We start from the raw sequence: 14,311 nt of genomic DNA on the forward strand, positions 1-14,311 counted from the left end.
GTTGTGCTGTGTTTCAAACTACACGAGCCCACAGCTGAACCATAATGTAACCCTCTGTTTAACATATGTTTAAAAATACAGAACAATGTTATGCTTTTAACAAATTAACAAATGACTTGCATTGATTCTTGTCGCCTCTGATCCCTGTATGTTTTGTGTCTGTTGTGTTTTGGTATGTTGTTTTTTCGTTGCGCTGTTTGTACTTTTATATCAAACCTTTTACTTGCTTCCCATCTTGAGCAGGACTCCCTGGCAGAAGAGATGTTGTATCTCAATCAGACCTTTCTGAGATTTTAGATTGCTCATAGCTTTGTCTTATTCCTAGATATGTAACGATTACAAATAGATTAATAGATTAGGTTAAAACCATCTATGTAAGCATTTACAACGTGTAACAATACCTTTTTTTATTTATCAGCAAATCCAGTTTGTGGAGGACAAGCAGGAGTTCAGCAGGTTCCCCACAAAGGCAGGCCGTCGCTCCCTGTCCCGCTCCATCTCTCAGTCATCCACAGACAGCTACAGCTCCGGTGAGAAGGAGAGATACACGTGCACCAGTAGTGTTATGATTTGCATGAATTTATGAATAATTCATTAAACCTTTTTATTTTATCATATTTATTTGAAAACCTTGTTTCCGTTACAGCTGCGTCCTATACGGATAGCTCTGATGATGAGACCTCACCACGCGACAAAACTCAGGTCAACTCCAAAGGCAGCAGCGACTTCTGTGTGAAGAACATCAAACAGGCTGAATTTGGCAGACGTGAGATTGAGATCGCAGAACAAGGTAAGACACCGCGAGACAAACCTCTTTTTTTTTATGTTTTCTAATTCATCTAAAAGACATCTGTCATGTAATATGTAAATAAAGCATTATTCAGATTCTAGAAAATATTTCTAATGTTCTTTTAGCTAGTTCCCCTTTAATACTTATGATCTGACTGATTTCATTTGATCTTATTAAATAAATAAAACCTGAATTCCAATTTCACTACATATTCAGAAAAATTAACAATTTAAGATAACGCTATAATAAATAAAAGGAAAAAAAGAGTGCTTTTATCCAGCTATATTTTCTAAAATGGAGAGCGAGTACAGAGTTTGAGATTTGTGACATTCTTTTGCATCCTCTGCTGTCTTTCCCACTCATCCCTTTTTTTTTTTTTTAATGTTTGCTTGTTTTCAGATATGACGGCGCTGATCTCACTCAGGAAGAGAGCACAGAGTGAGAAACCGTTGGCTGGTGCCAAAATTGTGGGCTGCACTCACATCACTGCCCAGACCGCAGTAAGAGTTCTGTCTGACTTTAAGCTTCAACGCCCAAGCAAAGTCTGCCGTGTGATAGTGGCTCTTACTCAGGACGGGGTTTTAGTTCAATTGTATTCACAGTTCATGCCAACTCTTGTATTGCCTGAGTGTTGACTAAATGAAAGTGCTGTGGAGTTGTCTGTATTTATATAAAATACACATTGGCTGTGTTTCATGGATCTTGAGCCATCAACAACCAGCTGATCCCACTGAGCCAAATAAAGTATTGGGGGGCAATCAAACAAAAATAAAGACCTGGTTCATTGTAAGCTTTGGTGTTATAGAATAATACACTTAGAAGGATTTGCAGTCTCTTTGTGACCAGTGAATAGCTCTCTCTGTCTCTGTCTCCTAAACTTCCCTTTGGATTAATAAAGTATCTATCTTTCAGGTGCTGATCGAGACGCTGGCGGCTCTCGGGGCTCAGTGCCGCTGGACTGCCTGTAACATCTACTCGACACAGAATGAAGTGGCTGCTGCTCTGTCAGAGACCGGTAAGAGAGAAGAACGTTTAGCTTTGGAGCTCAAACACCAGGGAGGGGTAAAGTTTGTGAGGTTGAAATCCTTGAACGTTTGTGAATTTGAGGGGGGGGGGGGGGGGGAACTCAAGGCCTTGAAAGCTTTTGAAAATAGACATGGGCCATTGAAAGTGCTTGAATTTGTATATTCTGTTCAAAAATAGAAATGTAAGTTATTTTTCTTTTTTCTTTTTACTCAACATTAGTGAATAGGCTACGTTCCGCTGTCTGCATGTGTGTCTCCCGCAGTTGCGTCTTTGTTTCTCGTGCCACCTGCCACGAAAGTGCGACGATAATTAACATTGATGCTTGTCTTAAACTGTGCCGTGTTAAGTCCTTGAATTTGGCCTTCAAAGTCCTTGTTAAGTCATTACATTTGAAACCTTCCTGTGTCAACAATAAGGTGTTTAATTACACTAGATTAAGAACAATAATATGTTTATAACATATGATCAGCAGTGTTTTCTTATGAGCATTATTTAATGTCTTTAAGAACCAAGGATACTGATTGGGAATGTTCATTAAACTCTTTAAAAACCAGCCCTGCAGAGATAATGGGAGCACATAAGATTTGCCATTTAGTGAATGAGTAGCATTACTTCTGCCTTTTATCTGCGGTTGCTATGTGATGGTTAAAGCATGTACTAAATTCCCACAGTAGACTTTTCATGATCTGAAAAGCTGAGGGTGTTACAACAGATTTAGGAGTTGTTCAGTGAAGATCATGCTGGTTTTTTGGGAGGTTTGTGTCCACTGTTATTGCTGTGCATAATCTACTGCTAAAAAGATAGATTTTCATTAAACTATAGGGCATTTAGAACGCGTAAATGTCTGCCACTGTTAAAAAGTACTCCAAGTCTCACACACGATAATGATAATAATGATATTCAAATTGTGTCTTCGGAGCTGTACTGTATGACATGTTCACAAACATATGTAGTAATTGTTTTTTAACCAGACGAGTCTGTTTCTTTAAATAATTCCCCGTCACAGTGCCAATAGCTTTGCCTTCATTCACTGTCATATGTGCAGCTTTAGAAAATGTTTCTTTGATGGCAGTTTAAAGACAAATACGGGATTGTTGATTATGTTTCAGGTGTGGCAGTGTATGCCTGGAAAGGCGAGTCTGAGGATGATTTCTGGTGGTGCATTGACCGCTGTGTCAACAATGAGGGTTGGCAGCCTAACATGGTGCGTGGAAAAGTTTGTTTTCATACCTTTCATGAGGGGGAAGTTTATGCATCAATAGACAAATAAATGCCTCAAATAGCAATTAAAAACACAAAAGGAGAGGCCATTCTTTTCCAGTTATTTCAATAAACGGCTATTTATATATAAATATTTGTCTAGATCCTTGATGATGGAGGAGACTTGACACACTGGATGTACAAGAAATACCCCAATGTTTTCAAGAAGATCAGGGGCATTGTAGAGGAGAGCGTCACTGGGGTTCACAGGTGATTTACTGCTTAATAGATAAACGCTTCCTATTAAATATTTAATGACACACCCATCGCAACATGATGTGAAAATGTTTCTACCTTACTCTTGCCTCTCTTTAGGTTGTATCAGCTGTCTAAAGCTGGAAAACTGTGTGTACCAGCTATGAATGTAAATGACTCTGTGACGAAGCAGAAGTTCGACAACCTGTACTGCTGCAGAGAGTCAATCCTGGACGGGTGAGTAAGCTTGAGCCGTTTGAACTATGGCGATATCTATATCTATAACAATATCTGGAGAATCAGGTTCGGACATTGTGTGGACATCGAGTGTAACACACAACAGGAGATCGTTTGTGTCAGGAGCGTTCTCACTGACGAGATACTGAGTATGGTTTAGGCGAGGGGTGCCGTTCATTGAATTTGTCTGACGATCTTGGGGACGGCTTTTACTGACAGAAATTCATGTATTTCGGCGTCTCTTCAGACAACTGTGTACGCATTTTCGTGTAAATAACCCTTATTTTTTCCACCCGTGGATGTTTATTTTCTTCTGGTTTTGCGCCAGCCATGATAGAAATGTCAACACCCGCCCACTCGTACTAGGAACCCCACTTGGTACTCGGGAGCTGGCAGGGTAAAGTCCGTTTGATATCCGGCCTGAATGATTCGGACATTTGCGTTCTCACATACGGCTCCTCCGGGTAATGTCTGTATAATTTCATATTGCGTGTGTGAAAGGGGCTTAGTACAATTAGATTTTTGGACAGCTTGATAGTGACTAGTAGGGTATAAAATAAATACAACAGCCTACGTTGAATGTTGTATCCTTTTCTTGTATCGTGAAAACAATCTGGATAATGAGATAAGTGCTAAAATCAAACAATGTCTGCTTACTCCCTCCGACTGGAAAACATTGGCTCAGCTCACCAACCCATTCAAGTCGTAGGAGTATTTTGTCATTACAGCAAATTATTTCAATAGGCAAATAATTAAGATTTGCAATCCATAGTCTCGATCAGCTGTTCAAAGAAAGAAAACCCTTTTTGTTAACTCCTGAGTGGCTCATCAGCTGCCACATGCAGTACAGTAAGACCTTTGCCTGCTGTAACACTGGAGTGACATGAAGGTCCATAAAGATCAAAGTCTAAAGTTTAAAAAGGTGATGCTCTTCTGCTGTTCACACTCTCTGGACTGTGCTCAGCACTCAGCAACACAGCCTGAGAAACACAACTATTGCATTTCCAACCCTCCTGTTAATTATCTCCACCGCAGCTTATAAATAGTCATGTATTCTTTAACAACGTTTGCACATCTCTGTATCGGATCAGTGCATTTTACACTCCCAGCTCATCATTTATTGCTGTTCCTTCTGACTAATAACCTGCAAAGTTCACTGATTTCTTGTAGCAGGTGTTCTATTATAAGTTATGACACTGAATGTCGACATCGTCAAACCTTTAGATTTACTGCACTGGGGTATTTAACAAATGATCTGTTTTGTAAAGAGCTTTTATTCAAACAGATACCGAACTGTCGAAAGCACTTTTACTGTATATCATAAAGACGGTCATACACATACAAATCAGCAGTTTCTCACGTCCACAGAAAAAGTGCTAATATTATGTTTCAAATCTCTCTAGCTTGAAGAGAACCACAGATGTCATGTTTGGAGGCAAACAGGTGGTCATATGTGGGTATGGGGAGGTGAGATACTTCTTTTCACATTAACATGCCACAATAATTTTAATCATGTAGCTGTGAAAACATTCATGATGATCCATTGCAATGCTAAAACCTCATACAACACATGCTGTGGACTCATAACAGACAGCTGTCACCACAATTCATTGGACAGTATTAACAGTGTCTGACTGTTGAGTCTAGCTGAGGTTAAAGGTATAATATGTAACATTTCCACATTAAAATTTGCATACGAGTTTCATTTCTTTAGTGAGGTTACGGTAATAATTGGCATATGTAACTCTGCTGGTCACACAGTAATTCATCTTGTCTTTGCAGGTTGGAAAAGGTTGTTGTGCCGCTCTGAAAGCTCTGGGATCCGTTGTTAACATTACAGAGATCGACCCTATCTGTGCCCTGCAGGCCTGGTGAGCACGTCACAGACGGCACTATGGTTTACATAGAATAGCGAGCTAACTGCGCTTTGTTAATTCTTAATCAGTTAACATATTTGTGAAATAATTAATGTTTATCTTAAACTAAACCACATTGACCCAACATGGACTCCAGCTCTTTAGCTGAAATGTGTTGCTTGTGAATAAATACTAAATAGTCTCTTCTTTTTCTTTACAGCATGGACGGATTCAGGGTGGTCAAGCTAAACGAAGTCATTCGTCAGGTGGATGTCATCATCACATGCACTGGTAACTCAACTTCTAACAATGCAGGTTTACTTATTGGGATGCGCTGATGTGGGAATTACATTTTTGTAACCTTTGTATCGACAAATGCTTTTTAGTTAATGGTGCTTTGCATTGTTCCTCAAGCTACTTTCACACCGCGCGGTAACTAGCCGCCTCCAGCAGCAGAGGGGAAGCAGTTTTGATCACAGCGGTAGGGGTATGAAGCACAGAGTTCACCGTGTTGAACTTCTGGCAGTAACCAGACCTGGTGTTGGCTAAGCCGCTTAGAAAATGCTTAGCTTTTCTGAGGACTGCTCCTGCAGATAGTGGTACGTTGCTGCGTGGCGGTGTGACATTGGCTTTAGGGCTCTGTGCTATTCATCAGTGTGGCAGACGATGTATGCTGATCGAAGGTGAATGATTGTGTCTCTCTGTAGGGAACAAGAATGTGGTGACCAGAGACCAGCTGGACCGAATGAAAAATGGCTCTATTGTCTGCAACATGGGCCACTCCAATACTGAGATTGATGTGGTAAACTAGTGCTTACTATGGAAGAATTCAAAGTTCAATTCTATCCTACAGACTGGGTTAATGTATAATGAAACAGTGTGCATAAAGAGGCAGGCCAGTCACATTGTGTTAAACTATCTTAAAGAACTTGAGGGGGACTGAGCTGCTCATCTCTTGCAGGCAAGTCTTCGGACCCCCGAGCTGACCTGGGAGAGAGTGCGCTCTCAGGTAGATCATGTCATTTGGCCTGATGGCAAGAGGGTCATCCTTCTGGCTGAGGTAACTTGCTACATCTAAACGCCTCGCAACCATATGTGATAAATACATACAGATATCCAGCATGTGTCTGTGTGTCTGAATATACCTGTGCACACACTCTGTCTGAATATACCTGTGCACACGCTCTGTCTGAATATACCTGTGCACACGCTCTGTCTGAATATACCTGTGCACACGCTCTGTCTGAATATACCTGTGCACACGCTCTGTCTGAATATACCTGTGCACACACTCTGTCTGATACGCTCCGTTTTAGCGCCTGTCTCTTTAAGCCTCCTTCCTGTTAAAAAGTCTTGGTCTGCTCTGATTGGTCAGTGTTTACAGCTCTGCACTCTCAGCATTGCAACCGGAGAATGACTGTAACTGTAGCGGCTCTTTATATCTATATTTTGTATAGTTGTGATATCACTACATTGCGGAAGTCCTGATGACTCGTTTAAAGACACAGTTTCTGAATACGGGCCGTGTGTATTCTCCTTGGGTTTAGCGTTTCGATACTTCCACAGTATTTATAAAGCGCAGAGACCCGCTTGAAAATCAAATGACATGAAAATCTCACTTTTTACATTATTTATACAAAATGGAACCTTTTAAACTTTCTTATTAATCTGTGTTAGTTATTTGTGGAGAACATTATAATACCAGTTGGCTTGACCTGCTTGCAATTTTAAGTAACATAAAAACGATATACACAGAGCAACTTACAGCAATCCATTCTCTCTTTGTGAGTATGAAATCATTTGTAGTGCAGATTTATTGTATGAATACATTTTTTAGAACAGGACTGCCTTTACTTTTTATAAATGTGATGGTGCTGATTTAAAAAGAGTCAACAAGAATATGGCAGCATGTTGATATTCAAGGTTTCATAACGTTGGAACAGTGATATTTAAACGGGATTGCTTTTGAAAGCCCATATTGTTTTCTTCCACAGGGACGTCTCCTTAACCTTAGCTGCTCCACTGTCCCTACCTTTGTCTTGTCCATCACAGCCACCACTCAGGTAACATGTTGATACTACCAGACAGCCTGAAATATTTATACAGCAGCTAAAGACGCACAGTAGTTATTCTTTCCGTTCATAGATACATTTATAGCTCTTCATTCAATCCACAATGTGTATCCATTTTCATCAGTATTATTACTTCACGTTTGTGTTCAGGCCCTGGCCCTTATAGAGTTGTACAACGCTCCTGAGGGACGATACAAGCAGGACGTTTACTTGCTTCCCAAGAAGATGGGTGAGGATATATGGATGCTTAACCTTATTTAAAGTATTCAAAGCTTACACGTAACGATACTCATGGCTGAGCTGGAGCACTACTCTTAATTGCTGTATTTCTGCCTTGCATTTAAATTTTGAGATTACTTGTGAGTCTTGCGTATGTGTATATCTCTCTTTCTTACTAAACCATGTCCGTGTATTTCAGATGAGTATGTCGCAAGTCTGCATCTGACCACTTTTGACGCCCACCTGACGGAGCTTTCTGATGACCAGGCAAAATACCTGGGCCTGAATAAGAACGGCCCTTTTAAACCCAACTACTACAGGTACAACTCTGCAAAATGTTGCAACTTTGAAACTAAAAGTTATAAAATAAAGACAACATTTACTGTTCTGGATTTCCTAACGAAACTTGTTCTTGGTGTCCACAGGTATTAATGTGCAAGGGAAGCAAAACTCAGCTCACCTCAATGTGAACGCAACCACAAATCACCTATCCCGAAGATGAGAGAGAGATTTATGTATATTGTATTTTATACTCTTCATAGGAAGCACAGCTTATTATTCGTTGTATTTTATTGACCGCAGCAAGTTTTGCTTCACTTGCCGCTTCCTACAGAACTACACGTGGCACCCAGCTGGCTATGAAAAGTCAAAGTAACAACAGCACTTATATCTGCTGTTGGGTGAGATTTTTATTTCCTGGTGCATCTGTTCTCATACCTGCTGGCTCCGAGGTTATTTTAGAGTTCTGATGGATATTAAATGATGCATCTATATATTGTGCCAAATGACTGTGACGGGGGAAGGGTTACAGTTGTTGTGAAATGTAAATGGTTAGTTGTGAAATCGGTTAAACCTGCACTACGCGATACTTTTGACGTATTAAATTCCTCAAGAGAATGCTTGAAATTCCATCCCAACAAGTTAAAGCTCACAGAGCTTTTTAGATGCTCTGAGCTCCTTGTTTCAGCTCTCTCATCAACTTCTCGTATGAAAAGGACATTTCCAGAAAAGAAAATTCCTTTATAAACGTCAGAGAGCCGACGTAAACTCCCGGCTGGTGAAGAAAGTCAAGCTCCAAATGTTTCTCTCCGGCGAAGGTTGAACAAAATCACCTTAAATCTGTCAAGTTGTGAGAAATTTGACTCTAATTAGGTGTTGCTGTGTCTCTGCTGGATGTTCAAGTAGGCAATTATTTGCTGACAAATGAGCCATAACAACTTGCTGATCTGATTTGTAAATCAGGACAGTTGTTTCTGCCCCCCAGTGGTCAAATATTGCTTACTGCAGCTTTAAAGTTTTCTTTCTGCTTCGATGTGGCTGCGCTCGCTTACTTCACACATTCCATCCTCAAAATACAGAAGAAAAGTCATTTTCTCTGTAGTGTCATCAACATTACTTCTAACCATCAGCACATCTGGCCAAAAAATAGAACTTCAGTACTTTTTGAATATAGCAAACATAAAGTAAGAGAGCTTGCGATTTATTTTCTTGAAAAGATGAGTCCATTTATGAGGTTTTGGTGTCTGGGAAGAATAGTATCTGTACCTCAGGGCATTCAATTATCTCAAATTATTTGTAAATATATTTTTACCAAATCAGCACTGTTCGTGTCCACGTCTAGTGTCATTCTCATGAAATCATTATTTACAGTAGAACTGTAAAACACCTGTCCAGAGTTAAATGACAGATATGTATATTCTGTGTAAACATAAGTCACAGCCTGATGTTTAGCAGTGTTAGTAGGTTTATTCTACATATGCAACAGCCTCATTATGGTATTTGCTGAAGTGCAACATTGAGTTTATTGTTAGATTTGTCACGGGACTCTGCTCTTGTGCTTACCGGATCTGTTGAATCCACAAATGCTCTGGGCTCATAAGCTTGGTTGTTAGCACATTTACACACGTTAGCTTTACCTTCTGTGTTATCTTGCGGTATTGCACCATTATTATAGCTTTTCTAATAACACAATATTCTGTTATGTTTCCTGACGCTTGTTCAAATGGGTTTAGCCAGTAAGGCAGTTTTGTGAGGCTTGTTAAATCAACAAACTTATTATGCCACTTTTACTTCTCTATATTCACTTTTAATATGTTTTGAGTGTGTGGCCATATCGGTTGACTTAGTTGAGTGATTCTTATTTAAACTCAAAAATATATAGTGTGCAGGTAGTAGTTGTGTCTAATCAACACATTTGAACTGCTGTGTATCATGCTGGTGGTCTGTGGGTCGACCTATCTCTCCCTGCCGAGGGTTCGGCACCTTGTTATGGTGTTATAGTGTTGTTCCACTTGTATTTACTCAGTATCCAGTTTCATCCCCCTTCACAAAACTTCATCCAGAGTTACAGGTCATTCCTGTATGTTATTTTGTTTTTCTTACTCCTGCTATTTAAAGGAATACAAAATGACTGAATGAAGAAACCCTTTCTTGCATACCACGGTGGACAGAGAAAAAATAGAGATAATTCTTGATGAATTAAAGCAAAGGGCATCATTCTTAACAACAGCAAAACTTTATAAAAACATCTGTTTAAAACTCACCCTGTATAATCCAAGTCGTATGCTCACTACTTCTCAAACACATACATTTTTACTAAAACCTTACTATTAAATATTTAAAGCGAGAAAAACAACGTTTTCTTCAAGAACTCAAAGTAACACAAGCTGAGTAACTGATGAACATGATCAGCTTTTGGGTGAAGTATTCCTTTATTTGTACAGTGGCCCACTGATCGCTACTATGAAGTGCTTTCAATCTTTGCAGCTTTAAAGGCATCAGAGCCAAGGACATTCAGTGAGGACATCGCTGTCAGCAAGCTGAGCGCTGCCTGTAACCGTGGTTACTGGTCAGAAGACAGTGCCTTGTGACTCACTCAGTAATTTATATTCACTCGTCTACAACTATGTTTGTCTCCCGTGGTTGTTATTCAGCAATATACAGTGATAGCTATGCAGCAAAACATACTCAGTTTTCTTCTTTCTAAAGTATTTTACACCAGGAATGGTGCAGAGTTGTTAAATCAGTGTTTCAGATTACTCAAATAATATGCATTACTCAAGACGTCTTACCGTTTTACACTTTAGTGGGCAACATTTTACTTTCTGTTGTTCTTTGATGTATATGTTTCATCCAAGTTTCATTTCTTGTAACAACCAGGCATTGAAATTACAGTGGTAGTTTATTAATAGCACTTAAAAATGACTTTTAGAATGAATTACATTTGTTTTAACTAGTAACCATCATTATACCCTAGTTTTAACTTTATTATAGAGACAAGTTAATGTGTTATTACTGGAGTAGACAGCTTGACTTTTGTCAAATTGAATTGAATAAGCATACCACTGTGATTGGACAGTTGTACAATGTTGCTGGTTTTAATGGATGTGGAGACGAAGTTCTGTAAATGATTAGCTATAAAGTAAGCGTTTATTTTCAACACTATCTGTAGTTCAGTTCAAAGAACATCCTGTTAAATTTCTGTGCACAGTTCCCTTTAATAAACTGATGTTTAAATTTTTAAATGGCTCTGATGCATCATTTCACAGACACTATTAGGCTTTACCAACCTCGCAACATGTCACACGTATAAATAAATGTAACTTGCTGGATTATCAACCTGGCAATGAGTGCTTCAGACCTCCAGGAGCCCCCAGAAACCTCTGATTCATTCATTCATTCAGAAAGTGTGAAAAGGGAGTGCAAATAGGAATTATATATGTATTTGTCATTTAATCATACAAGGTACAATATAAATACAACACAATGAATTGTAAACTGTAAGACATTAGTGCACTGGTGCAGTCCAGATTGCAAAGGTTGTTGGAATAAATATGGAATGATTAATGTAACAGGTTGATGGACCAGAGTTTAGTCTGTCATATTTAATTATCTATTTAACTATGCACGCGATTTTGACTGTATAGTCTAGTTCTCCCCTCTCCTTTCTTCCGCTCTGTAGGTGTGTTCGCACGTGTAGGTGTGTTCGCACGTGTAGGTGTGTGCGCCAGCTGCGAAGCCCCGCCCTTCGCAAAACGGAACCGAAGGAGAGAATGTGAAAGCACAAAGGAGACAGTACAAACTGAAACGTGCACATAAATTAGATCAATAGCATAAGCGTTTAGTTTATTTAATACAAGAGCACCTGTGAATGTGAAAAGTGAGTTGTGAATAAAAAAAAATATTATTTCTTTTGAAATGTGCATGCCAAGACAATGGTAGGGGAAACACTGGACCTGTTTAGCAGACACTGCATCAAGTGTATCCTCGATTCTTTGTCTCTTGCTCGGAACCTCATCGACATTCGCAGTTGATGCACTTGAGCTGAAGCTTGAATCGGACTTATCAGAAGCAGAGGAAACAGGACCATCCGGAGAACTCTAAAGAAAAAGAAAAGATATTGATCATTTTATTCTGCTCAGTGAGGTGTTTGATTATACTGGTCTTTTTTATCTTACAATCACCTGAGAAAACTGTCAGCACCACGTTGCCTTGTCCAATGAGGTCTCTGAATATTTTTGTATTAACTTCTGTCTCCGTTGCATCCTTGTATACAACTTTCGCATCAGGCAAAATCTCTCAACGACTGGAAAAGACAGATCAGACTGAATGTGCTGTGTAAGCAGTTTCTTGCCACAAAGCAAATTACTTTTCTTGTACACACACAGACACAGAAATACACACACTGACACAGACACACAGACTGACACACACAAACAAACAAACACACACACACACACTCTAACACAGACACACAAACAAACACACACAGACACAGAAAGACACACACTGACAGACTGACACAGACAGACACACTCTAACACAGACACACACACAGACACAGAAAGACACACACTGATAGACTGACACAGACAGACACACTCTAACACAGACACACAGACTGACATAGACACTGACGGTAAGCCAAGCTGAAGTAGAATTACACACCTTTTTCATTGAATTGTAGAAAGTCAAACTGTCGTTCAACTGCATCCAATTTCACATACTTGTGCTGTTGTCTGTACTTCACCTGGACCAACATGTTTACTGAAACATGCAAGAAAGTTTGACAAAATAAATTGAAATGTAAATAGAACAGTAAAACACAAAATAACTTAATACAGTAAGGCCCAGTCTTACGGACAACTAGACAAGTTCGACAAGTGAGCCACTGTATACATGTTGAGACAAGTTTCTTAGGGTCTCCCTGATGTTAAGCCGTCCTAAATGTGAAAAAACACCATTTAGAACCAAGAGTATTTTATTGCAGCTATGAATTTTGATGTAAGCTAATCCATAAAACATTGTTACATTGCTAATTCAAACCACAAAGTGAGAACAAAATATATGATTGCACTATGGTTGGGCGATATGGCCAAAATCACGGTATATGTGAAAAATAGAGTAATATATTCAAATAAAAAATAAGTGTATGCAATTTTTTTTAATGGTTGAATATTATTTTGATTCAGTTCTGTGATTCATTGGAATACATTATTTATTTTAATTTCACCACTTTCATATATATTTTCATATTTGTTTTATATTTATACATAAATATATATACATATAGAATTGGAGGGATGAAAGCCTCCGATTCTATATGTATATATATTTATGTATATATATACGTATATAAATATATATACATATATATGTATACGTGTATATATATATATATATATATATATATATATATATATATATATATAAACATATATATGTATATATACATATTATATAATTATTTTTATTTATTTTTTCAAATCAATTTTTAGGGCACAATTGGCCCCCCTCCCCAATCATTTCGCCCCTCCTCATGACCTCTCATGTATAGGGCCGCCTTGGCTCATTTGACCGCCGCTCGTACCGGCTTATTAGGCCCCCTGGGGTTTTATTGGCCGCCGGCGATCGGGCAATTGCGGTCGCCAAGACTCATTTGGCCTGCCCTGGTGTGTGGTGTCTGGCCGCCCTGGTGCTTGGTGCTCTGAGTTAGCTGTTAGCGCTGCTCCTAGCTGGGTGTTAGCATTGCTCCTAGCTGGCTGTTAGGATATCAACACCTCTGCTTGGGTCATTAACAAGCGTCTGACGGTGCTGAAAGGTTTCTCATCAGGGAATTGTCTGTGGCATGGTTGAGCAAAGACATGTCCTCTTGGCAAGCATCCCCATCCAGCTGTCTTTCTACATTAACAGCTCGTTGGACATTTGGGAGAAGTGTCCATAGGGCTATTTGGTGATGGTGCAGATCCTCGACAAATCTTTCGTTGGATTGCTTTCAGACTGCCAAGAAATGTATCCCTGTGGAAGAGTTCCTGAAATAAAACAAAAATATATTTTGGTCATACTTTAAAGAACTCAAATGTCAATGTCATACAAACACCGTCTGACCACCCAGGGAACGATGTCGAGTTTCATAAACGAACTTTGAACGAATACAAAGAAGGCAAAGCATTTAGACTGTTTGACTCTGGCTGGTTGAAACATATCTTTCAATCCTCTCGCAGATTCTGAGTATTGATTTTTGAAAGCAAAATGTACTCATTCAATGAAAGTTTCCATTACACCACATTCGGCATGGATCTGCGCAGTCAAGAAAACTGGCGATATCATAAGTGCTTATTGTAGTTGTGTTGCAGGGTAAGCTATTATAAATATAT

General features: G+C 39.2%; 1 protein-coding gene across 1 annotated transcript in view; it reads left to right on the forward strand.

Annotated features, from left to right (window-relative positions):
- LOC115008470 (S-adenosylhomocysteine hydrolase-like protein 1) overlaps nt 1-11,175 on the forward strand; it is a 17,066-nt gene extending 5,891 nt beyond the window's left edge. Inside the window, exons 2-17 of the mRNA XM_029432086.1 lie at nt 419-530; nt 647-790; nt 1,190-1,290; nt 1,703-1,805; nt 2,926-3,020; nt 3,180-3,286; nt 3,392-3,508; nt 4,912-4,975; nt 5,291-5,379; nt 5,585-5,655; nt 6,072-6,166; nt 6,326-6,424; nt 7,359-7,427; nt 7,587-7,665; nt 7,855-7,975; nt 8,081-11,175. Of these exons, the coding sequence (XP_029287946.1) occupies nt 419-530; nt 647-790; nt 1,190-1,290; nt 1,703-1,805; nt 2,926-3,020; nt 3,180-3,286; nt 3,392-3,508; nt 4,912-4,975; nt 5,291-5,379; nt 5,585-5,655; nt 6,072-6,166; nt 6,326-6,424; nt 7,359-7,427; nt 7,587-7,665; nt 7,855-7,975; nt 8,081-8,087 (1,473 nt within the window). The 3' untranslated portion in view covers nt 8,088-11,175. The remainder of the gene's footprint in view (nt 1-418; nt 531-646; nt 791-1,189; nt 1,291-1,702; nt 1,806-2,925; nt 3,021-3,179; nt 3,287-3,391; nt 3,509-4,911; nt 4,976-5,290; nt 5,380-5,584; nt 5,656-6,071; nt 6,167-6,325; nt 6,425-7,358; nt 7,428-7,586; nt 7,666-7,854; nt 7,976-8,080) is intronic.
- Nucleotides 11,176-14,311: the final 3,136 nt, after the last annotated feature.

Source organism: Cottoperca gobio, chromosome 5, assembly GCF_900634415.1.
Source record: "Cottoperca gobio chromosome 5, fCotGob3.1, whole genome shotgun sequence".
Classification (NCBI taxonomy): Eukaryota; Metazoa; Chordata; class Actinopteri; order Perciformes; family Bovichtidae; genus Cottoperca; species Cottoperca gobio.